The sequence below is a fragment of the Oryzias latipes genome, chromosome 15, assembly GCF_002234675.1.
Source record: "Oryzias latipes chromosome 15, ASM223467v1".
Classification (NCBI taxonomy): Eukaryota; Metazoa; Chordata; class Actinopteri; order Beloniformes; family Adrianichthyidae; genus Oryzias; species Oryzias latipes.
The window spans coordinates 14006342-14030679 of record NC_019873.2 but is presented as its reverse complement, the minus strand read 5'-3'; the positions used below and the strand labels follow the sequence as shown (position 1 = coordinate 14030679).

At 39.0% G+C, this 24338-nt stretch overlaps 1 protein-coding gene across 1 annotated transcript in view; it reads left to right on the top strand.

Annotated features, from left to right (window-relative positions):
- Nucleotides 1-24338, top strand: part of LOC101172102 (attractin-like protein 1) — a gene marked incomplete in the record, with an annotated part of 241418 nt that overhangs the window by 127070 nt on the left and 90010 nt on the right. The window contains 1 exon segment of the mRNA XM_023963706.1: nt 3812-3890. Coding sequence (XP_023819474.1) covers nt 3812-3890 — 79 coding nt within the window.

The window sequence follows — 24338 nt, the reverse complement described above, 5'->3', positions numbered from 1 at the left end:
TGGAGTGTTACCAAATCCACAGGATAGCCTCCCATCCTCTTCATCCATACTTTTCCCTAATGTCTTTGTAATAGCGACAATTAGCCACTTCGGCTCAGTGGTTTGACGGCTAAGCTCAGGTCCTGTGGCCCATTAATTGGGAACTAATGCAAAACTAGCAGGGAATCTTGGGCCTGGTTATATTTGAATGTTAGCCAATGAGAGTGCAGGGAATATGGTATATTAGGGAATTATAGTATATACTGTATCTCTCTCTCTCTCTCTCTCTCTCTCTCTCTCTCTCTCTCTCTCTCTCTCTCTCTCTCTCTCTCTCTCTCTCTCTCTCTCTCTCTCTCTCTCTCTCTCTCTCTCTCTATATATATATATATACTTTCTTTTATATTATTGTTCAAGAAAATGTTCAAATTAAAGAAGTTATTACTTAACATGTAGGGTAAAATGCGTACAAAACATTCATTGTTTCATGGTTTCCTTGAGGTCCAAACTGGACAGCATCATCCGCTCTGCCACTGCCTCCAGCGTCTCCAGGTTAAGCCCCACCACACAGCCTGCCCTCTTGATCAGGGAATTCAGTTTTTTAAATCCTCATAAATATGGTCCTTGTTCCTGCTTAGTCCTGTTCAGGGTCACAGGCGTCGCTAGAACTTATATCTAACTAAACCTATAAAAGTATTAGGCTTTTTTCTTACGAGAATTTTCTAAAGATGTTCAGAGCTCGTCCACAATTCACATTAAAGCGACCACATATAATGAAAAGTTTATTGAGCTGCAAATAAATTCATGTTTTGGGCATTCGAATTCAATACTTTGCGTTCACGTTTAGCGACAGACATTTTTAAGACTATCTTTAGGCTTTATTTACAAAATAAGCAGCCATTGAACGTGCATTGAAAATTGTACCAGGTTGAACTTTGACTGATCAGGAACTTGGATTTGATAGTGGTGTATGCATGACGTCCCTTTACACGGACAGAAGTGCAAAGCGTTTGAACATTCAACGAGGAGAAAGTAACAATATTAACAATAAGTCTTTCATATATCGTAATAAAGCTGTGAAAGGAAGTGCCTGGAGCTACATTTGTGAGTTGGCACCGCTTCGACATTTTGCACCAAGCCTCTTTTAAGTGTGTAGGTGACAGACATGCACTAGAAAACAGTGGCAATTAAAAGAAGAAGCCCTTCCCAGTGTGAACACCATGGGCTAAATTTGTGTTAAAAAACTAACATTTAGCATTATGCCCTTTGTGTCCATAGCTTCAAACGTTTAAACTTTGCATGCATTATTTACTTTTCATTTTGGAAAATGCACCATTGATTGCACAAATAGAGACATGGGAAATTTTTTCTTCAGCCTTTTTTTTTAAGTTGTACAAAACATGGGCAATAACGTTGTTCATATTTATTGGTACATTGTATTATGGAAGTATAGCTGAACCTTTATTGAAACAGCAGTTAATGAAGCTTAAATAGAACTTGGTGTTTTTCATTCAATAGCACCACTTAGTGTTTTTTTCTTTTTCTCGATGCTGAAGAGGTTTTCCTTTCTACTTAGAGAGTCAAAGCCACCTCACTGTAACTCTGAAAATGTCACATTCAGTATGGACACTAACAGCCTTTACAGGGTTGTGAGCTTCACTTCACAGACAGCTGAGGAAACATGCATGCACACAGATGCACATCCAGATGGATGAAGGGGAGGATTGTTTGTTAGCTGCTCTCCTCAGCAGATTCTCATGGACTTCCTGCCCATTAGTCTTCAGGCGCTCTTACTTTTCAAATGTTCTGTTTGATAAAGAAGCTTTGTGTTTGGCTACAATTCATAGCTCTTTTTGAACAAAAAAGTGTGTGTACAGTCATGTCACATGATGACCTCTTACTTCTCTCTGCTGTCCTAGAATCCCAGCTGGCTTTGGTCACTGAGGTCTTGTCTCTCAGCACATTTCTGAAAGATTTCTGCTTCTTTTGTTGTCTTTACTCCCTGGAAACTGTAGCTCGAAGGCAGTAAATTTAAGTCTTTCTAAATGATTTCATTGTTTTCTCTTCCTTAATTGCAAATCCTGCTAAAAGCTGTAAAATAAATGCTATGTAGTTTTTGTTTTTTGGTCATTAGCAAATGTTGGACTGACAGTACAGTTATTTAACAAAACAAATGCACCATAAAACCACAATGACATTTTCAAAAGGATAACAAAATTGATATTTCACACAAGATCACATTAAGATTTTTTAAAAGTTTGTTTTATGTGCGCTTTTGCTTCCTCATCTTTCATTTTTTTAACGAAGAAATGTGGTGCTGTAATAACTTTAAAAAACAATTTTCTGAAGGATGAACATTTTAATGAATGAATCCTTTACATTATGTTGTGGCAATTCAAGTGCCACATCACTGAGACCACAGTAGTCTCAGAGAGGGAGGAGTTACTAGTAGTTTAGCCTATTTATTTGAACACACCCACATCTGCCAAACAGCATGGACGTCACTTCAGCTCACAGGTCCCTCACTTATGGTGTGGAAATTTACACTCACATTCCCCACTTCCCATGAGTCTTAGGGGTTTAAGGCGGGGCTAACCCCCGGTTCGCCACACTGTGTTGTAGATTGAGGATGTATATGTGCTGAAACCGCGTGCGTGTTTAAGACGGAGCAGGGAACTGCAGCCGAACGCGAGAGCAGCTCTCCCCTCCTTCCAGCAGTAACATGGCAGCATTGTGGAAATAACAGTGCTGGTTAAAAAAACCTTCCATTAAAAGAGAGCAGCAATGACTTTCAAGCGCCGAGGTGTGGCGTGCGCGCCTTGGCGCAGTGCGTGCGCCAGAGGTTTCCTTCCACAACAGTGAATCTTATTAGACTTATTGTACTAATAAATGTCTTACTAACACCCTAAAAATTATATTATAATGCTTGTTAATGTGTTAACAAAGCTTGTTAAGGAATCTTAATATAAAGTGTTACCATTTATTTAAGCTTGAAACTGGAAAAAATTACAAGTGTCAGGGTTGACAGTTAAAATATCATTTTTTTTTAAGGAATGTTACCGGAATATGGTGGTCTTCCAGTTCTGGATGAGGACCAGTTTTGGTTGTTACAGTCCTCTTGACTCCCTTTGATATTATAAAGCACCCGCATGCATTAGCAAAGACAATTAAAAAACAGTTTTTCTTTTAATTGACATACACCACATTCTTGAAATCTTTGCGTTTCCAAACAGAGGATAAAGTTAGTAAAGCATGAAAAACGTCTTTAGAAAGAAAATGTGAACACCGGAAATGACCTGGTTTTATAGCTGTGTATTTCTGTCAGAATCCACTTTGACCCTTATTGGTCTGGGTTTGTTTGCAGCAGGTCTGCCTGTTGACATTTCCACAGATTTCCTATCAAACTCCCTTTACAGTTTCTGTTTTTGTTATTGTTGCCATGCAACTATAATAACTATCCTTTTTTTTTTCCTCTAAAATAAATTTTCTTCCCATTGATTCAGTTAATGCTGCTTTTTTTTATTTGAAGCTGATCATCAGAGTGACATTTAAGTCTGACGTGACCATTTATCTTTAGCTGAAGGTCAAACAACACAACTTCAGTCTTAAATTAAAAGCATGAACTGAAAAATTGTGCGGCTCTGCTAATAGCTTTAAAACTAAACGTTAAAAATTCTCTTGCAGTAGGGGCAAAATTGACTTTTCACATGTATTTTTTTTTTTTTTTCCAGGCCTTAGGGTTTATATTTGATGGTTTCCTTTAGTCTGTGAAGTCTAAATGTTTGCTGCTGCGCCCGCATTGATTTTTGGTTGACTACTACTCTTCACCCACCAGCTGTTTCCTGTCGCTGTTGCTGGTCGCTGCTGTGGTGTGGAAAATCAAACAGACCTGCTGGGCCTCACGACGAAGAGAGGTAAGACACCGCCTACATGGAAGTGTTTATGATGCTTCCGTCTGTTTGTGTTTTTAGATATGCATAGGGTATATAGCATGAGTGCATTACATAACTGCATAAACACTAGTGCAGCATTAAGGCCTAGAATGAATTACTGACACTTCCTTTCTACCCACAAGTAGAGGAGGATGTGTTAATGTCACAAGCCCTGAAAAAAAAAACAAAAAAAAAACTCTTCTCTTAATGAGCATCACCATGACGATAAACAAGGCCATTCCCCTTAATTAGTGCTCCTCATGAAGCACTTAAATGAGACAAAGTGACACTAAATGAAATGGAATGAAGTGATATTTCACTTACAGAGTCAACAGATGCTGCATCATTTCACATTCACTTCTGACCCTCTCAGGCGCGGAAACTCAGACGCTCAAAAACACAGCTTGAACCCTAAATCAATTCATAAGACCAAATGTTTGACATCTTCACTCCTCACCAGCAATTCATGGTCTTTTTCTCACTTTGCCCTTTAACTGATTCAGTGTTTTGTGTTGACTCATCAACAAGAAATCCAGGTTTATTTATGAGCAGTCGAGAGAAAAGCCTGTTGTTTTTACACTAATACACAAATACCTCACTTGTACTCCAACGCAATCAATGTGTCCGTGATTCAAGCCTGTGTTATTCTAAAAAAAAAAAAATAAACTAACCAAAAAGGGATCATTGATTTTATTTATTTATTTTTTTAACTTTGCTCTCAGTCTAAAAAGAAAGAAAAAATTCACTTTTTCTAAAATCAATCTAAATGAAAAGAAAACGAAGCACAAAACTCTTAAAGTTAAGTCACAAATTGAAGAAGCTGTAAAAACAAATATAGATATACAGGAAAATTTTAGCTGTGACCCAGTTTGACATCTTGTTGTCCCACTTCAGTTTGAGGAAGGAAAAAAAAATAAATATAAGAATAAATGTAGAGGGCCTTTGAATTATTATCTCCATCTAAATAATAAAAAAAATATGTATTACAAAGTTCAGGAGTAGAACAGTCAGATTCTCCTTGGAGTCCACCCGCTGATCACGCTACCAACACGCCACGTGCCAAAGTAGAGTCCCTGATAGGTTGACGCTTCGCTTCATCTTTGCCAAAGTTTAGATTTTTGAACTCTCGCTGTGACGCCTTTAACGCCCTGCTGCTATTGCATCTGTACATTGACTAAACATTAAAACTGGATGCAATTGCATTTGGCGGTAAAGCAGCTAAAAAGTAAAAGTGTTGATGTAGATTCACAAAATGTAATATTTCTCTATATTTGTATGTGCCAATGGATATAAATATGACAACATAATACTCTCTTTTCGGATGTAATCCACAATAAGCGCATTTGGGAATTTTTAACAAACTCTCATAGACACAAAGTAAAGGTACAAATGGCCACATGTGTGTTTCAAAAAATCAGGCTTAAGTTCTCTCAGAAATGTTATAGACTGCCAAAGTTGTATTTTGTGTGACTTTATGAAAATTGTTTTTTTTTTTGGGTGGAAGTACCTTATTTGAGCTTGAAGCAAAGCAAAAATCTCTTCTACCTGAAATGCAATATGCAATATTATGACAAATATTGTGATGCATGGTAATAAAAACAAGAGTAATACAACAAATTGGGTTCATTATAAATACCAATTGATATATGACCAATAAGGGGCCATTTTATGAGCTAGAATATCATGAGCTAAATTGTGTGTTTCTCAAACAAATCTGCTTGCTTTTAAACACACACAGGTGTGTGTGCTCCCAGGACAGTGATTGATATCTGACTAAGATGTGTGTTTAGTCGGCTGTGACCGATCTCCATGCTGTTTGTTTAGCCCTGTTTCAGTGGTGATGGCTGGTCGGCCGACACCCGGATGCATTATTTATGAAGGCCAGTCTCTTATCACAGCAGAGCTGCAATGCTGCATTTACTGCACAGCTGGTTTGTTTACATGTGATTCCTTCTCCTCCTCATATTTCTGTTCTGTCTGAAAGTCACCCTTTTCCTTTGACCATCTTTATGATCGTTTTGAGTATTTGCGCCTTCGAGGAGGAAAAAGCGTCAAATTGAAGCTCTGGGGCTTTAGCTTCACTAGTGCCTTATCCTTAGTCTAATTTGAAATGAAACTTTCTTCTCTGCCTGATAATTAATCTGAAATTGAAAAATGATCCAAATAAAGAAATGTATCAAAGTTCTACAGATTAAAGATAAACTAACTCTGGTTGACTGCTTTCTTTTAACCAACTACTTGGATGAAATCAACTGGAGGGAGGACAATGAACTTGGACAGCTCAGCATGTAGTCTTTCATTTTGGAGTGACATGAGCTCTCACGCTATGCCTGCACACCCCTGGCAACGCACATTCAAGCGACCACTTCCAACGAAAAGTCTATGTAAACGCGCATATTTGAACATTTCTGGCTTCTGCGTTCAAAACTCTTGTGTTTACTTGATGCTATGCACGTTTGTACGACTGTTTTTAGACTCTACATATAAAAAGGCGTAATTAATAGTTGCGTTTTGTGCCCAGACGAAATTCTATGACACCAAGTCTTTCATATATCGGAATAGAACTGTGAAAGGAAAAGCCTGGGGTAAGATTCACGAGGTTTGCACCGCTTTGACATTTCGCACTGTCTTCCAACTGCCGGTGGTGGACATGCACTAGTAAAAACTGTTCATTGTGAACACTATAGACTAAATGCATGTTCAACAATGTGCATTTAAGAACGCGCGCCAAATTCACGGTGTTATAGTATTAAAGTCAAAAAGCCTTCAGATTCACCAAACCATTGTGCAACACGTTCAGAATACATTATTATTTCTGAAGATACTGTCAAGATGGGTTTGTCCTCTTTTAAGCAAATTCAAAATTATAGCCTCTTTCATTGATTTTCACTCATTTGATTTGTGCCCATTGCCCCACAGGGAACTGAAGAAAATGTTCTTAAAGTACAGACATTTAGGCTATGTACCACTGCCAAAAAAAGAAGAATCCATACATAACATTCAATGTATTTGTTAATATTTAGTCAGAATTATAATTTTTCTTTTGCTATCAAAACATATGATCTTACTATGACTAAAGAAACTTAAAGGCCCTGTATCAGGCAAAATAATTTTTTGAGCTTTTAATGTATCTATAATGCCAATTCTTTACAAATCAGAGGTGGTATTTTGACTCTGCAGAGGCCAGCTTTAGCTTGATGTCACAAGGAGCGAAAGGCGGTGCCTCAGAGATCGAGTCGCTTCACTTCCGAGTAGGAAAATGAGGTGCAAAAATTACTCATGTTTCATTAAAAAATTGTCCTTTAGTTTGTCAAAGGTAATATATTATCATAGACATATATGCATCTATGAAAGGCTTAAGAAAAGCATGAAATAGGTCCTTAAAAAAGAAAAAAGATGGAAATAGTTTAGTTGTTTCATTGGTACATTTAAACTGCAATATCTCACATTTTTTATGCCGTACAGCAGGAAGTGAAAGTAAAACATACTTTTATGGACTGAACTTGACAAGAATTTAACTCTTAGGATTTGAATGCCAGTTATATTAAGTCCATGTCACACTACTGCTTTTATACATTTGAAAAACCTCAGCTAAGCAACATGAGTCTTCTTAAAAATAAATTCACCGTAAGCTGAATTCTCCTGTCATCAAACATATTTCAAACATACACAGAAGCAAATGCTTCCTATACAACCCATCTGTTCAAACTATCAGGGCTTATCAAAATGCAACATGGTCATGCTGAGATGCAGGAGAAAAAGCAATAGTTTCTTTCAGAATGCACTACACGGAGAAAGAAAGAAAAAAGTCCTGCTGTGGGTTCCCTGGAATGTGCTGTTCTCTCTTTACTGTTCTCTGGGGATCTCGTCTGCAGGGAAACCTCAGCAGAAGGTGAAAATGGGAACTCTTTGCTGTTAATTATGGATTACAACCAGTCACAAGACTACAGAGAGAACTGAATATTAATAGAAGCACAGTTTCATGTTAATTGCTTTTCCTCATGCTGGGTTTTTCTTCTTTTTTTCATTGTTAACAATAATTTTTGGTATAAGATCAAACAATCAGAAACTACTTTGAAATTCTAATGATGACGCGCACACACACACACACACACACACACAGAAAAAGCAGTCTTTGTTTTTTTCCTGAAAGACTTTCTCAGAACCTTGTTTTTGGGCCACTGTAATAGTGTATAGAACTAGACAGAATAAATCATAAAAAATAAAAGAAAGTTAAGAAAAATAGATCCTTGCAGTTCTTTTCTTTTTCTTTTTCACTTTTCTTTGAATATTTTCTGTGCTATGTGTAATGTCTAAATAACCACTAGATACTTACCTGGATGTAGATCTTTTTTTTTAAATCAAACCAGTGGAAATGTACACTCACCTGTCCAACTTTTCTTTAACGAAAATTTCTAATCAGCCAATCACATGGCAGAAACTCAATCTATTTAGGCATGTAGACATGGTCAAGACGATCTGCTACAGTTCTGACCGAGCATTAGAATGGAGGAGAAAGGTGACTGAAGTGACTTTGAACGTGGCATGGTCGTAGGTGCCAGACGGGCTGATCTGAATATTTCAGAAACTGCGGATCTACTGAGATTTTCACCCACAACTCTAGGGTTTACAGAGAATGGTCCAGAAAAGAAAAAAAAAATCCCGTGAGCGACTGTGCATGAGCAGAAACGCTATGTTGATGCCAGAGGTCAGAGGAGATAGGCATACGAATAATATTTTGTTATTTTTAAGTGTGAGACATCTTTTTCATCCAGTCACTGATCACGTCTAAGTTTTATTTAAATCATTAGCATTTTTCTTCAAAGCCAAAGAGCCACAATGGAGAGCTAAAAGAACTGGATATGGCTCCAGAGTCACAGGTTTCAGATCCCTCGGCTAGACCCATGAATGCCCATCTTGGAATGTTGAGGTGGGCGGAGCAAACTACATTCAATGTGCCCCTCCCACTTTAGGCTTGCCATTCAGAATTCCATGAGTAACACCAGAGATCATCCATTCCATGTGGCTTTACAGCCATAGAACTGGCTTTTGCTTATGGCAATATGCTAAAAAAAAAAAAAGAAACATCTCCCACTTACCATTAAAGAAAATACTTTGAGATCTTCTAATGCCCCTATCAAAGTCCAAACTCCAAGCTAAATTTAATTAAGTGTCAGGCCTGAGGAGAGCTCACTTGGAATGTTTTTGGAAATTAGAGTCTAAAGGCTTTTCCTCACATTAAAACCACACTTGAACTGTCTGTTTGTCTCTTTACTGCTTAAAAAATAATTCTGCCTGCGTTTATTTTCATTTTAATTACTCATCTCAGATAGATATTGCCAGACTCGGATTCTGATTAGATATCCTGAGGATGTTTCAGTTCTTTGCAGCACAGCTAACTTCATATTGTGAAGCAAATCTAACTTTAAGCACATTATGCAAAGATGGATGAATTCTCCTTTTAGCGAACAACACGGTTGGTCCTCTGCTTTCTTCCTCACACTTACAGCAGCTCTATGATTAATTTCCTCAAATTAGTTGTTTGTCACTTTCCCCTCTTCTCATTAAAGACTCACACCCAGATACCCCTCTCTCTATGACAGAGGAGGGAGAAGTTTCTGTGTAATTGAGGAAGCTTGATTAAAAATGAAGATTTAAGGCTGCTTTGTTTGACAAAGATGCTCTAGTACAGCAAATTGGATGTCCTACTGTGGATGTAGATTTATTTGGAACATTATCCTCCAGGATTGGATCCTGATCTGAGGTTGGATATTTCAAGCTAAATATGATCTTGAGGATTGGGATTTGAATGTGGTGATCCACTCCTGCATTTAATCTGTATGTAAGGCCTCTGTTGGGTATTTCAAAACTCTGCATTGAATCCTGGATCAGTTTGTTTCAGAAAACGAGCTCGATTTAGCAGAAGCTCTCCAAAGTTCAACATTGTTGTGCTCTAATGAAAGTTACATTCTATTGACAAATACACAAAATATGATGAATCATATCATCGAGTTTTAAAGTTATCACTCTAGAACACATGTCAAACTCAAGGCCCGGGGGCCAAATGTGGCCCGCTATGTCATTTTATTTGGCCCACGAGAGCATACAAAATTTTAGTTTCTTAAAATAAAATAAAAAATTGGTGTGCATTTATCTATATTTAGGGGGAATTGGACTTGAAATATCAGATTGGACAACTATACATTACGACTTGAACACTGTCCATATAACCTAACCTGACAGAATCAAATTTAAAAGGATTTATGCTAAAGTAACAAGCAAACATGTGTTTTCTATGCAACTGTAATTGTCACTTTAAAAAGTTGTAGTAAATAAATAATGATTTATTTAACATTAAGGAGTAGTTACATTTATTTTTCAGTACATTTAGTTACATGTACAAGTTATATCTGGTCCTTTGAGGACAACCACTGCTCATGTGGCCCTTGGTGAAAATGAGTTTGACACCCCTGCCCTAGATCACAAGATCACTCACATTTAGTTGGAGAAGTTGACAGACTCTTCTTTTCGGCATGAAGCACTGCCTTTTCCGGGCTCTTGTCTCTGATGCTGTGGGCGGGGCTTGGCTACCTGAAAATCCGTATTTGACCACATCAGAGCCAATTTGATCTGATGTAGCAACATTTTCAAATACCAGAATAAAAATCTGTGATCTGTGGAATCGGATCGGGGAATTTGGTAATTCAGATCACTTTGATCAGGAGTTTCAAAAAAGCAACCCTTTGAGAGTCACTTTTAAGTGTTAGAACAATTGTAAATGTTAAAGTTTAGTTTGATAATAGAATTGTATCAAAGTTAAGGTAATACTGAAATAAAGACTTTTAAAAAAGAAAATATTACTTTAAAATCCATAAAAAATGCATAAAAAAAAGAATTTTGGATTGAAAAACTGCACAACAACAAAGAAAAGAAAAGCTTCTACTTTGTCTATTTTATCAAAATGACCTTTTATGATTTAGTTCTGCAAATTTGACGTTGGGCTTTGGATGTTTACTTGTTGGCCAGCTGAGATAACGGCCTCTCTAATTGAAACTTCTACCCTTTTACCTTGAACCAAGCCCTGAAGAATCAGATATTGCAATATCTAAAATCCCCTCTGGAGGCTGGTTTCAAACAAGAAGCAACTTCCCACTTTAAAGAATTAAATGCTTTGATTCTATGGAAACTCAAATTTGTGGATTATTAAAGATGAATTTCTTTATTGGCAAGTGGATAAACCCATGAGTTGATTTAACAAAAGTTACACTCTGTCTTGGAATGTTGTTGGGTTGACCAAAGTAAATTCACAGGAAAGCACCCATCCAATTTTTAGCTTTATTTTCTGCTGTTCATACATTTCTGGTGTGTACATAGCTTTAAAATAAACAGTTGGTGAGTGTGTTGTTCAAGTTTTTTTGGTGTTCTGTTTACCTGTTTCCTACATTTCTGAAACATTGTGTCAATGTTTGATATGTTTTGCTGCTATCAGCATAGTCCCGGTGACCTCTTTCATCATAAGAAGAACCCTAATAAATAAAAAACATATATGTTTGCTAACTGACCACAAAACATCAAAGGCACCAGAACGAGAAGGGATGTTTGTGTGGGGAGAAATGGGAAGTTTTGAGGGACAAAGCAAGGACATCTCCCTGAAGCCATATGGTGTTCGAGATGGTTTTATACGGTTGTTTCTGTCTGTCTGTTCCGTTTAGGATTTTTACTAGAAAGTGCCTCGGGCCATCCGCGTGTAATAATGAATCTCTCCCTCTGCTCTTTTTCATTTTTACTACCCTGAACCATATCTCCGTCTGCTTTTTCAAGTCTTTGTCACTGCTGGTATCCCACAAATCTGGTCCTGGTCAGCATTGTGACTGATGACTGAGCTTAACAATCACTCCTACTGCATTTGAGTTTTATAAATTCTACAATCAGTTCTTCTGTTTAGGTAAAAAAAAAAAGTATTTAAACCATATGTAAGAAGTGTGCTCTTTCCAAGGGATTTTTGACAAGAAAATATGATAAAAAATACTAACCTCTCTTTATGTATATCTTAATGTATTTTTAACTGGTAACATTTCTTTTAATATTTTTGAACATACATGTTAAAGTGTGTTCCTCAGGATTCTGTTTAAACTCCCATTTACCTATTTACCTAAACATCAGCCACTGTTCAAGTGGTGGACTCTACAAGTACTGATCTGGTCAATTTGTGGCTTAAATGAGTTTTATACATTTTACCTTTTCAAGAGAAGAGTTCTGGAACAAAAGTCTTAGGGAGAATCAGAATGGCTTCTCCCTACAGCTACATTTAGTTGTCCAAATGGAGAGTTGTGGAAAAATAGTGTCTTCTAATCTAAATGTTACTCTGACTCAATGACATAATGCATTGTCGCTGGTCAGCTATGTTAGCGTAGCTGCCAGCACTCAGAAAATACATATCAACATCAGTTTTGTAACTTTAAAAACGCTAAGACACAAAGTCATAACTTATATTTACATGTGAGGTTGTGTGCTTAAGAAGAAATGCATTCCTTCTTCAACCTCGTGGAAGAGGGATACAGGGCGCCTCCGCCACATTTGGGTTCCCTTTTAACAAACTATTAAGGATTCAGCCTTGGAATCATGCACCCTTATGGGAAGAGTTTGACTTGTTCGGGTGCTGTTGGTTTGTCCGGGCCCAAGAAATAAGCTTTGTTTATTGCTTTAGAGACGGATTTTCAAGATAATTTAGTTTTATGTTAACTCATTATTTGGTTTTAGTTCAGCTTCTGTTTATCACAGCATTTTGGGTATTTGGATTTGGTAACTTTAACTTAGTTGTTGGACTTTTGCGATGCAGTTCCCCTCGACTGCCTAATTATTACAGGTTTCCATCCTGTCTCGACGGTTCATTGTCGATGTCTGTTCCGTTAATCTTCTTTGACAGTCACTATTTTAGGTTCCTCAGTTTCGTGATCCATAGGCTCTCCATCTGTACCATGCTTTTTTTGCTTAATACATTCCAGCTGACCTTCCAGAGTCCTGCTTTTGGATTTCTAATTCCAAACTTTGTCACAAGTGTAACACCTAAAAAAAAGGCAGGTTGGTGAAACTCAGAGAGTGTTGTCAGAATGTCTAACATACTTTTCCGCACCATCAGGATTGAAGCTACTTATGTTCGACCAGAAATCACTGACAATATTTAATTATATTCCATCAAAAAATACAAAAATGACAAAATAATCAAAATTTCACATAAAAATATATGAGAGTAATACTTGTTTATTTTACAATTTTTAATGTTTTCCTTTTGAAATTGAAATATATAATACGATTTTAATAGATTAGACTAAAATGAAAGTGCAAAGACAGAAAAAAGATGCCTTTGCTGGATGATTCAAAGCAGTTTAAATGATTTTACATTTAGCTTTTCCAAGTGTTAAACTTGTATGCAGATAATGCAATCTTTGAGCTCTGAGTCAATTTGTAGGGCCAGTGTTACTGTATGTCCCTGGGAATGTGTTGCTAAACATATCTTTGCACAAACATAATCCTCGTGGCATCTTAAACCAGCGAACAATGAAGATTGTAATCCTGCTTTGAGGGGCTTTACCAAACCAATGCAATGATGCGTCAGCGGGGAAACTCTGAATGCACATTTGAAATGAAGATAATTAGATTGTATATATAGATCTAAGTAACACATGAATGACCTGGTGGATACGTAAAATGTTTAAAAAAAAAAGATGTTATAATCAGTTCACAAGATAAAGAATGAGGTTGTCAGACAGCCTCTGAGGTTTATGAGTAAACCTTACAGTCAGCATTGCAACACCAGAGGAAAAAGGAAAAATAATCAGTATTTATTGGGGAAGAAGTAACAGCTAGCAGATTCCAGCAGCTATTGTTCATGAAGTTGCTATTCATTCAGTCAGGAGCCTGTATTTCTTTAAACTTAATGTGGTTGCTACATCGTCTGCAACATCTGGAGCCACATTTGAATCTGCTGATAACATATGCAGAAAGTGTAAACTGCTCTCTTAATGGAGCCGTTTTAAATGGCAATATTTTTTAAGATTTGGAAAGACATTGATGGATGTGGCAGTGCTTGCATTTGAATTCTATTTACACTCTGACGTATTTACACTTAAAATGCATATTGTGCTTTACCTGAAGTAGATTTCTTCTTCTTTTCCTTTTGGCTGCTACATTCAAGGGGCACACCAGCAAATCGTTGTTTGTGATTAGCACATTGATTGGTGATTGTTTTACACAGGGGCCCTTCTGCAAATGCTTATGTTTGTACCAACACCATTGACTCTTTAAAGCTGCTTTCACATTGAACACAATTTTTGTAGCAGGGACATCAAGATTCAATGTTAAGTCAATGTACAGATGCAATCAAGGGTCCTATGGCGCCATTTGAGCTTTGGGCGTGGCACATTGGTCTGGCAGTGGTGGGTTTCGGGCACTGTAACAAGATTTTTGCAGCACATCAAGACTTCAAAAATCTGAACTTTGACAAAAAAGACACGCCACATAAAGCGACTGCTCTGGACTGCTCTTTTGCACGTTGAAAAAGAGCAGTCCAATGGGAGCTTGACACACAACACGCGTTCTGTGTGAATGCCGCATTAGAGAACTGGACCGAATGAGTGTGACGTCACGCATAGAAAATGGCTTACTTCCAGCTTCAAAGAAATAAAATCAATTCACCTGCCATATTTTTGCAATACGAATGCCGACATGTTGGAGCCAGACAACATCAATAAGCAGCGATGGCTGGTCTGAGTGTCCATTTCTATGGCAACCACTCTCAGCAATCATGAGTGGGCTTGTTGGAAGTATCGGGAGAATCTGTCAAATGTCTCAAAGCTTTGACATGAGACCATCTACTTTTATCGAAGCATCTGATTGGTCAGTTTATATAAAAAATATCATGAAAAGAACATGTTAAAAAAGTATCATAGCAAGAAGGGTTATTCTGACAGATATAATGACTGAGTAATAACTGTTTGTTTCTCTACAGAAATCTATGAGATTTTGGCTTCTTGGAGCCTGCAGATACTTCCTATTTGGAATGCAGGGTGGGGAGGGGTCACTCAGTCCAGTTTTCATATCTTTTCAGTGGCCAGCACTCAAAAATACAGGATTGGCTCATATGTGGTCGCATTCTCTACTTGACCTCTACATTAAACCAAAGTCTTTCTCAAGCAAAGCAAAGTTTTCACTTAGACATTATGTAACTAACAAAACCCAGTTGCTTCCTTTAGTGTTGTACAATCTCAGTTCAATTAGCTTCCTGCTGAAGTAATTGATCCAAGAGCAGAGAGAGCAGCTTGTGCCTTTGTAGCCAAGTTGATTTGTTCAGGGAGGAGGATTACAGTGATTCTCAGCCGAGCCAAACTTCATTCCACGTACCTGAGCAAATATCAGGCTGAATATCGGAGAAAGCTTTTGTTTTAGACCACATGGAAGCTAAATTGCTCTTGTGGATTAAATAAGAGACTGTGTGCACCTGAAGCATTAACAACCCAGATCCACAGAGAGAGCAGATTGTGCAGCAAAAGACAAACTGGGAGGGAAAAGAAAACAATTTAGATAAAAGTCTTAAGACTACTTTACTACTTCAGAAATCCACTTTTGGCATTAACTAATTAAAATTTTGAAATGACTAAAAAAATAATGTTTGAAAAAAATCAATTGATTTATTAATAATCCTTTAATGTTGGTTATTTTAGACAAAGTTGGTCTTGAAAAATGAATTTGTTGTGTTCAGCTATTGTTATAGCACGTGACGCCACTAGGCGGAGCAGTGAGCAGGAGTTACGACTGAGGAAGGAGAAGAAGAAGGGAGTGTGAAGTTGAGCTGCTGCATGTTGTAGTGAGTTGAAGCTGAAAATAAAGTCCAGAAACAAGATCCGTTTTGTGGATGATTTCTGCCGCCGGCTACACAACAAATTGGCGACGAGGCGAACCTACAAGCATAGTCTGCAGTGAAAAAAGATGGCTTCAAATGTGCCGTTTCCAGACGTTTTTCTGCCGTGCCCGGGAGAACCGATTATGCCGTTCAAGACGTGGATTCGGATGTTTGAAAATTATCTTCTAGTCATCAATGCCGGTGGAGATGCATGGCCAGAGATAAGACTACGTGCCTTACTACTACACTGTCTGGGCTCCGAAGGACAGCGGATTTTCCACACATTACCAGAGACAGGTACCACGCTAGCTACAGCCATTGCCGCGCTTCGCGCGCATTTTACGCCTACAGTAAACGTGGTCGTGGAACGCCACACCTTCAGAAAGAGAGTGCAGGGTGCTCAAGAACCCATACTACATTACATTGCTGCCCTAAGAGAACTTGCTTCAACATGTGACTTTGCTAATGCGGATGATATGATTCGGGACCAGCTGGTGGAGCATGTTGCTGACCCCCGCATCAGAGAACGGCTCCTGCTTAAAACTAACTTGACGCTAGCAGATGCTATCACGTTAGCCACTCAAGCTGAGTCCGTTAATGAACAAGCTAGGTCAATGGCGGGTATCCAGCAGGCACCTGTGCAAGTTGTAACTACACAGAAATCAGCATGCAGGCGTAGACAGCCACGCCAACATTTTCCTGCAAAGCACGTACAGAAATCTAATTCTACCCCTTCTACACGCACATGCTTCCGATGTGGATCTGAGAAACACTTGGCTAACTCAAGTGAATGCCAAGCAACCAAAGCAACCTGCAGAAACTGTAACAAAAGAGGCCATTTTGCACGAGTGTGCAGATCTTTGCAGACACATACAGTTAAAGAAGTTGAATTACCAGAGTACACACTTCTGTTGGTGGACAGATCAGTCACTTCAGGTGGAATACAAGTTACAGTGAACATCAAAGTGGCTGAAAGCTCACAGTCGATGAAACTGACTGTGGATACGGGTGCTGCCGTCTCCATCTTGCCACTCTGCATATATGAGGAAAAGTTCAAGGGCGCTCCGCTTCATCAGCCCACTGTTCAACTGGTGACCTACTCCCGAACATCTATTCCAGTGATAGGCTGCATGGAGGCAATTGTGCGCATACAGAACCTTGAAAAACCTGCAACATTTCACATTGTGGACTCTGGAACTGCACTCATGGGGAGAGACTTAATAGCTGCTTTCAATCTGCGCATTGAGGGCAACGCTGCATACTTGCCATCCACACATTTTCTGTCTTTACCCTCTGCTGCTCTAATGGAATGCTCTGTGTCTCAGCCAGCTGCCCCTGCAACCCTTGGATGTGCTGTTGGTTTCATACACAAGGTGAAGGTGCTGCAAACAGCTGTTCCGGTGCGTCAAAAATTGAGACGCCTTCCCTTTTCTGTGCGGTCTGCTGTGTCAGAGGAGCTGAACCGCCTCCTCTCAGCTGGTGTGATTGAGCGCATTGATGCTTCTCCCTGGGTCTCGCCAATAGTGGTCACACAAAGGAAAAATGGAAAAATCCGAATGTGTGTGGACCTGCGAGAGCCTAACAAAGCCATTGTGGTGGACAGTTTTCCTCTTCCTCACATGGAGGAATTACTCTCAGCGCTAACAGGTGCAACACTATTCTCAACCATCGATCTGGAGAGCGCATACCACCAAGTTTTGCTGCACCCTGACAGCAGGGATTTAACTGCTTTCATCACCCATGAGGGACTGTTCAGGTTCTGCAGGGTTCCTTATGGTCTTGCCTCAGCCCCATCAGCTTTTCAAAAGCTAATGGCGACAGTGCTGCATGGAGTGCCAAATGTACAGTTCTACCTCGATGACATAATATGCTACGGGCGCACAGCACATGAACATGATGCTGCCCTAGAGACAGTCCGACAGAAACTCAAAACAGCAGGCTTGCAGCTTAATGACAAGAAATGCCACTTTCGACAGACGAGCCTGAAGTTCCTGGGACATCTAGTAACCGCTGAGGGAATAAAACCAGACACGGAGCACCTGCAGGCCATCACACAGGCCCCTGCTCCATCAGATGCTGTGAGCCTTCGCTCATTCCTGGGAATGCTATCCTGGTATGGAAAATTTATTCCTAATTATGCTACAGTGGTGGAGCCTCTTCGAGCCTGTCTACGTCAAGGCACACAGTTTGTATGGACTGAAGAGGCACAGCGATGCTTTCTAACTGTAAAACGTCTACTCCTAGAAAGCCCTGCGCTAGCCTTGTTTAACCCTGAGCTACCAACCATAATCTCCACTGATGCATCTGATTATGGTGTGGGTGCTGTATTCTCCCAGCTGCAACCGGACAACACTGAAAGAACTGTTGCATTTGCATCAAGGACATTGTCATCCACTGAAAGGAAATACTCCACAGTGGAAAAAGAAGCTCTTGCGTGTGTCTGGGCTGTAGAAAAATGGCGGACATACCTGTGGGGACGAAAATTCACACTGCGCACAGACCATCAGGCCCTCACAACGCTTCTGACTACAAAAGGAGCTGATCGAGCAGGGATGCGCATTGCAAGATGGTCTGCACGCCTTCTCAGCTTCACATATGACGTCGTGTACAGAGCGGGGCCTCTGAACCAAACAGCTGACTGCCTTTCACGGTTACCTCTGCCAGCCGCTTCTTTTCCTCCTGAGGACTCAGAACCTGAGTTGGTGGCTTTACTAGCTACAACTCCTGTGTCCGTGACAGCCAAAGAGTTTGAAGATGCTTCATCTTCTTGCCCCGAGCTTTCCTCCTTGCGTGTGCAGGTGCAACAGCGGTGGCCACGATCTGCTAAATCAGTAAGTCCTGTTTTGCAACCCTATTTCAAAATAAGGCATGAGTTAAGTGTGCAAGACAGCCTGGTGTTTCGGGGATCCCGTTTAGTGGTGCCAATTTCCCTCCGCTCCACACTTGTGGCCCTTGCTCATGAAGGTCATCAGGGTGTGGTGCGAACAAAACAACGTCTGAGGGACCTGTATTGGTTCCCTGGTATGGATGCATTAGTGCTTTCCCAAGTGACCGAATGCTCCTTGTGCCAACAAACTGACAAATCTGCCAAAGTTTTTCAGGCCCCACTACAACCGGTGCCCCTGCCAGAGGGTCCCTGGGAAAAGCTAGGCCTGGATATTGTCGGACCCTTTGAATCTGCTACATGGGACTGTAAGTTTGCAATCACTCTTACTGACTATTATTCAAAATGGCCTGAAGTTGCCTTTGCTCCTTCCGTGAACTCTGAAACTGTGATCCAAATTCTTAGTGGACTTTTCAGTCGCTATGGCAACCCAGAGTGTTTGGTCACAGATAACGGACCGCAGTTCACATCTGCTTCATTCTCCTCTTTTCTGCGCGACAAAGGAATTAAGCACACAAGATCATCTGTGTACCACCCTTCTTCTAATGGTGCAGTAGAACGATTTAACAGAGTGTTTAAAGGTTGGATTCAAGCTGCGATCATCCAAAACAAACCTTGGAAAAGTGCAACATCCTCTTCTCTTCAAGCTTACCGTGCTACGCCACATGCCATGACTGGTGTGTCACCATTTTGAGCTAATGCACGGACGCAAAATGAGGACAACACTAAACATTCTTCCTCCTCCACCACTGGAACAGCCTGCTGTCGACCTACGTCACAGAGTGTCACTCCGCCAAAGTCACGTGAGGCAGTATTGTGATGCTAAAAGAGGTGCTCGCACTCCTCTCTTCAGAGCAGGTGACAAAGTGCGTGTACGGAAACCTGTTCACGTGCAGAAAGGTCAGCGTCAATTCTCTGCTCCCATCAGGATCAAACAGCAGGTGGGCCCAAGCACTTACATCTTAGATGATGGAAGGGCCTGGCATGCTTCCCACTTGGCTTCAGTACCAAACAGGCTTCCTGTATGCCCTTCACCACCAGAGGCCGGTACTGAAAGGGTTGAAATGGAGCCTAATCAAGATCATCAAGCCCTAAATCGCCCTGTCAGATCACATAAGCCACCAGGTTGGCTTAAGGACTTTGTAATGTAAAAAAAAAAAAAAAAAAAAAATCTACATATGTTCAATTGTTGTGAATTGATTCTTACTTGCTCTTTATTCTGTGAGTAATGACATTACTTGAAATATGCTGTTGATGCACAAAGGAAATTGCATTAAGAATTAAATTCAGGGATTTTTGTGACAGCACAGGTTATCCTTAAGTAAGGGGGGGATGTTGTGTTCAGCTATTGTTATAGCACGTGACGCCACTAGGCGGAGCAGTGAGCAGGAGTTACGACTGAGGAAGGAGAAGAAGAAGGGAGTGTGAAGTTGAGCTGCTGCATGTTGTAGTGAGTTGAAGCTGAAAATAAAGTCCAGAAACAAGATCCGTTTTGTGGATGATTTCTGCCGCCGGCTACACAACAGAATTGTTTTGACAAATACATTTTTTCTTCCAATTTAATTTTGTATTAATAAGAATCACACTTTAGAGGCAAATGTAATGGGTTTCAAAGTGAATAATTGTTATTGTTTTGGATATTTCACTCTGGTCCAGTGAGGTACAGACACTAAAGACGTGCAAATGAAAGAAAACTATAACAATCATCAGGAAGTTCACACAATCCCACATGTTTTCTTCCTTCCTATAAAATGTATCTTTTCTGGGAAAAAAATGCCTTAACTGAGGAGAATTTCTTTTTTCTTTTTTTTATTGATAATCTACTGTTTTCATTTCTGCAAAATACCAACTTTTCTTTTTCCCTTTACATCCCAGAATGCAGCAGTTCAGGTGAGCTAAATGAGAAAATTCTCCTCAATCTTGAGCAATTTGATTGGATCTGATGTTTTCATCATTGGTACCTTTATTACTTTTCTTTCATTTTTCCTGTTTATTTTTAAGCATCCATGTTTTCCTCATTTCTTCAAAAGTGACTCAAAAAAAACTCTTTGAAGTTTTTGGAAGTTTTCACAGCAGATCATTTTTAAAGAGCTGCTGCTGTCATAGAATAACTCCAACACGTATCTCATTGTAGGACAGTAAAGGTGCTATTCAAGTGATAAAACAAGACTAGAATTATAATATTTGCATCTAACAATAGAACTCTTAAGCCTTGTTTCTACTAAACTGTAAACTAGAGTACGGTTTAGACTGGGCCATGCAATTAAGATGAGCCCTCCCTCAAAGTTGGACCGCCATGGCACATGTAGGGTGTAGACCGTGTCATATTAGTGTGACTACAGAAAAAGCAAAGCAATGAACAGCATCAATGGAGGTCATCCACCAACTCATTCTTCCATTTGGATTGTGGCATTTCATAAATTTAAAGCATTTATTGTTGTTTGAGGGACGATTGCGGCTGGTGAAGAGGAATAGGCTGCAACTGGTTTGATGCAATGACCATACTCCAATCAACAGGTGTCATTGTGTGACAGTAGCTAACCATTCTGTTCCATTTGTCTATGGACCTACCACCAAGGGGGGCCTCAAAATGGTACAGCTTGGTAAAGATAATTGGGTCCATTTTATAATGGAAACCTTCAAAAAAACTGGACCTGATCGTACTGTTCAGCTCAGGCCATCTGCAAACGCTGATGTCTGTTGTTGCAAATATCCATCAAACCAAATTGACTCTAAAATTGCTCTAATTTGGTATCAACATGAAAGCAAAAACACAAGGTTTATATATATATCAAAGTTGATGGTATTGATAGGCTGTGCTTGCATCTTTCTTGTTTCCCATGAATCATTAACTAAAAGATCCCTGCAGTCAAGCAAAAAAACCACAGACCCATCTCACACTATAAACTCACACACTCTCCTTTAGACAAGCTAAGTGACTCATCTACCAGGAAGACAATCAATGAGTCTGTCATTGGAGTGCAGCCTCTTTCTACCCTGTCTGCTTGACGTCAACTTTGTTTTTGTTCTTTAGAAAGAAGGACACATAGAGGCATTAAAGAGAACCAGTAGTGGAATTGGACGTGTACCCAGAAAGTTGGGGAAGTTCACATTCCCGGATTTTCCAAACTATATGTCGCACCAGATTTTAAGGTGCACCATCAGTGAATGATCAGTTTTTGAATTAATGTCATATATAAGACGCACTGAACCACATTAAGTGAGACAAAAGATTGAAAGATAGGTGAATCAGTCAGACTTTAACTTCGTTCACAGTCATTTTTGAACTTATTTGTAACACGCTACATATGCCGTAGAAGAAAAAAAAAACAACCAACCAACAAAAACTTTTGTCCTGACTACTCTGCCCAAAAAGCTTTTGCGTGAAAATAAGTTTTGTTGAAAATGGAGTTTGGTGACATTCTAGAATTATTGTTTTTAATTTAAATACTGTTTTGTGCAAAATATATCACAGCCTGTTAGATTAATTTTTCAAATGTTGGGATTGAACAAAGAGAGTCTGCATTATAGGTTAGCCAATTAATAAGATCAGAAGTGGTACCAGATCTGGGATTGTTGAGATAAAAAGGGTCAGAGTCTTGAGCCATAGAGGGACTTTCTTTTGCATCTTGTTAAAATAAGCTCTTCATCTACAATACATAATGTTGATTGAGATAAATATGAAATGCAGTCTCACAGCAAGAGTGTTTGCGAATTTTTAATCACTTTTTTTCTGGACTAGAAATACTTCATTTTATCAGTATCAATATTAGCTGTGATGAATGAGTAATCTGTATCCACTTCGCAGAAGTTACTGTGGCAGAGGGAGGATAAACAGAAGTGGATCAAGCCTTGGTGTCTGAGTGGAAACTAAATGTGCAGCTAGAGAGTTTATTTTGTTTCGTCATCAACAACACCTGATTTAATCTCAGAAATGAGATTATTTTTTTCCATCTCTGTCTTAAATGTCTAAACTTTCCAACCCTGATCGTCACTGTATAAGCAAACCAAAAGACCTATGGAAGCTGTGACCAAACACACATTTCCTTTTTCTGAAGTTGAAGCTAACCCAGAAGTACTAAATGTTGCAGTTCCTCAAACAACTCAAACAACTTTGAGCTGTTGTCAAAAGGAATTCAACACTTCCCACGGATCCCCATGTTAAAAATTCCTATGATACACAAAAAATAAATATAAAACATAAAATCATGAACAGCCTGGTTTCAAGATCAACCGTTTCCATTTTTCGTCAGTTGTTTTAACCCTGGAAAACCCAAGAACATATTTCCTCTGGGTCTCTAAAGTTTATTTTTTACAATTTATTTTTCGCAAGCTTTTTATCTACAGTAGTATATTATGAGAATAAACAAAAATATAATATTACTGTTGATGTAAAGTTTTGCATCATGTAAACTTTAAAGACTTGAACATAAAGATTTGACCTTTTTTAACAAAAATTCCTGAAAGTTAAAATCTGTGATTTTATCTTTCATTTCTTTATGCAGGAAAGAAGAAGAATCAGCATTAAAGTTGTTAGAATATGAATGAGTGCTAAAAGCTGAGAACCAAACTTATATATGTGTTTGGCTGATCGAATTCATTAAATTCACTGCTGTCACCTTTCTGCAAAGCTAGTTTTCCTTTCGGTGCTGTTTGTGACTAACATGGCTTCATATGTATGATAAAGTGAAGAGAGGTATTCTGATTGGGTGAGTTTGATGATATAAATCAGTGTGCCTAATTGTGGGCGGAAAAGCACATTTCCAGTAGGAGGCAACGCCTGTTTGAAACTTTCAGCAACTTAAACTTTATTGCTGAACTTTTGAGTTGCAGAAATTACCTGTTATAAACTGTAGGAAGCGTCAGCTTTAACTCTGGTGGAGCTTTGGTCTCTTTGTGCTTGGCTCATGGACAGGTCAGACCAGGGCAGCGTCTTGACTTCTCCCGCTCTGCGCTAATGGACGGCCCTCCTTCTGTCTTTCTGAATGGCTGCTTCAGTAATGCAGGCGGAGTGCTGTGGTGGCAGGATAATTGGCAGTGATTTAAAAAGTCTCTGATGGCTAAAGTGGGAATGTAGTTTGGCAAATTAATAGCCATAATTGAAATTGTGATATATATTTAGGATTGTGGAAATGAAGAGTAAAGAAAAGACATTGCTGAAAGCTTCAGCAACCATAGCACAGCTCCATTTTAAACTTGAAATGCTGATAGTTGTGTAAAAGTTGTTAAATGAATGCCATAATGATATCAAGAGTTTAGATTCTTATTATAATTATTACTATTAGTACTTCTAAACCAGAAGTGCATGTTTTACTTAATTCGTCTTCACTTTATAGAATAAATACTCTTTGCAAGTTATTGCTAATGAATAAGTATTCAACCATGAACAACTAGTAAGTTTGGTTTTCTCCTTATATGGACATCCTCTTGTGTTATTATTGTCCAAAAGTCAGTCAGTCAGTTGCAAATATAGATAGTGGAATAGTTCCTCAACCCTTTTTCTAGCAATTAGTAATCCCAGTGTAATGTAATGACAATAATGACAATATCTGGTCAGCCTTCTTTGAAAAATGACTGTTTGAATCCTTTAAGATGGAAATGCTGCAGCTTAGAAAACTAATTTAAACATTTAAGCAATATAGTTTTA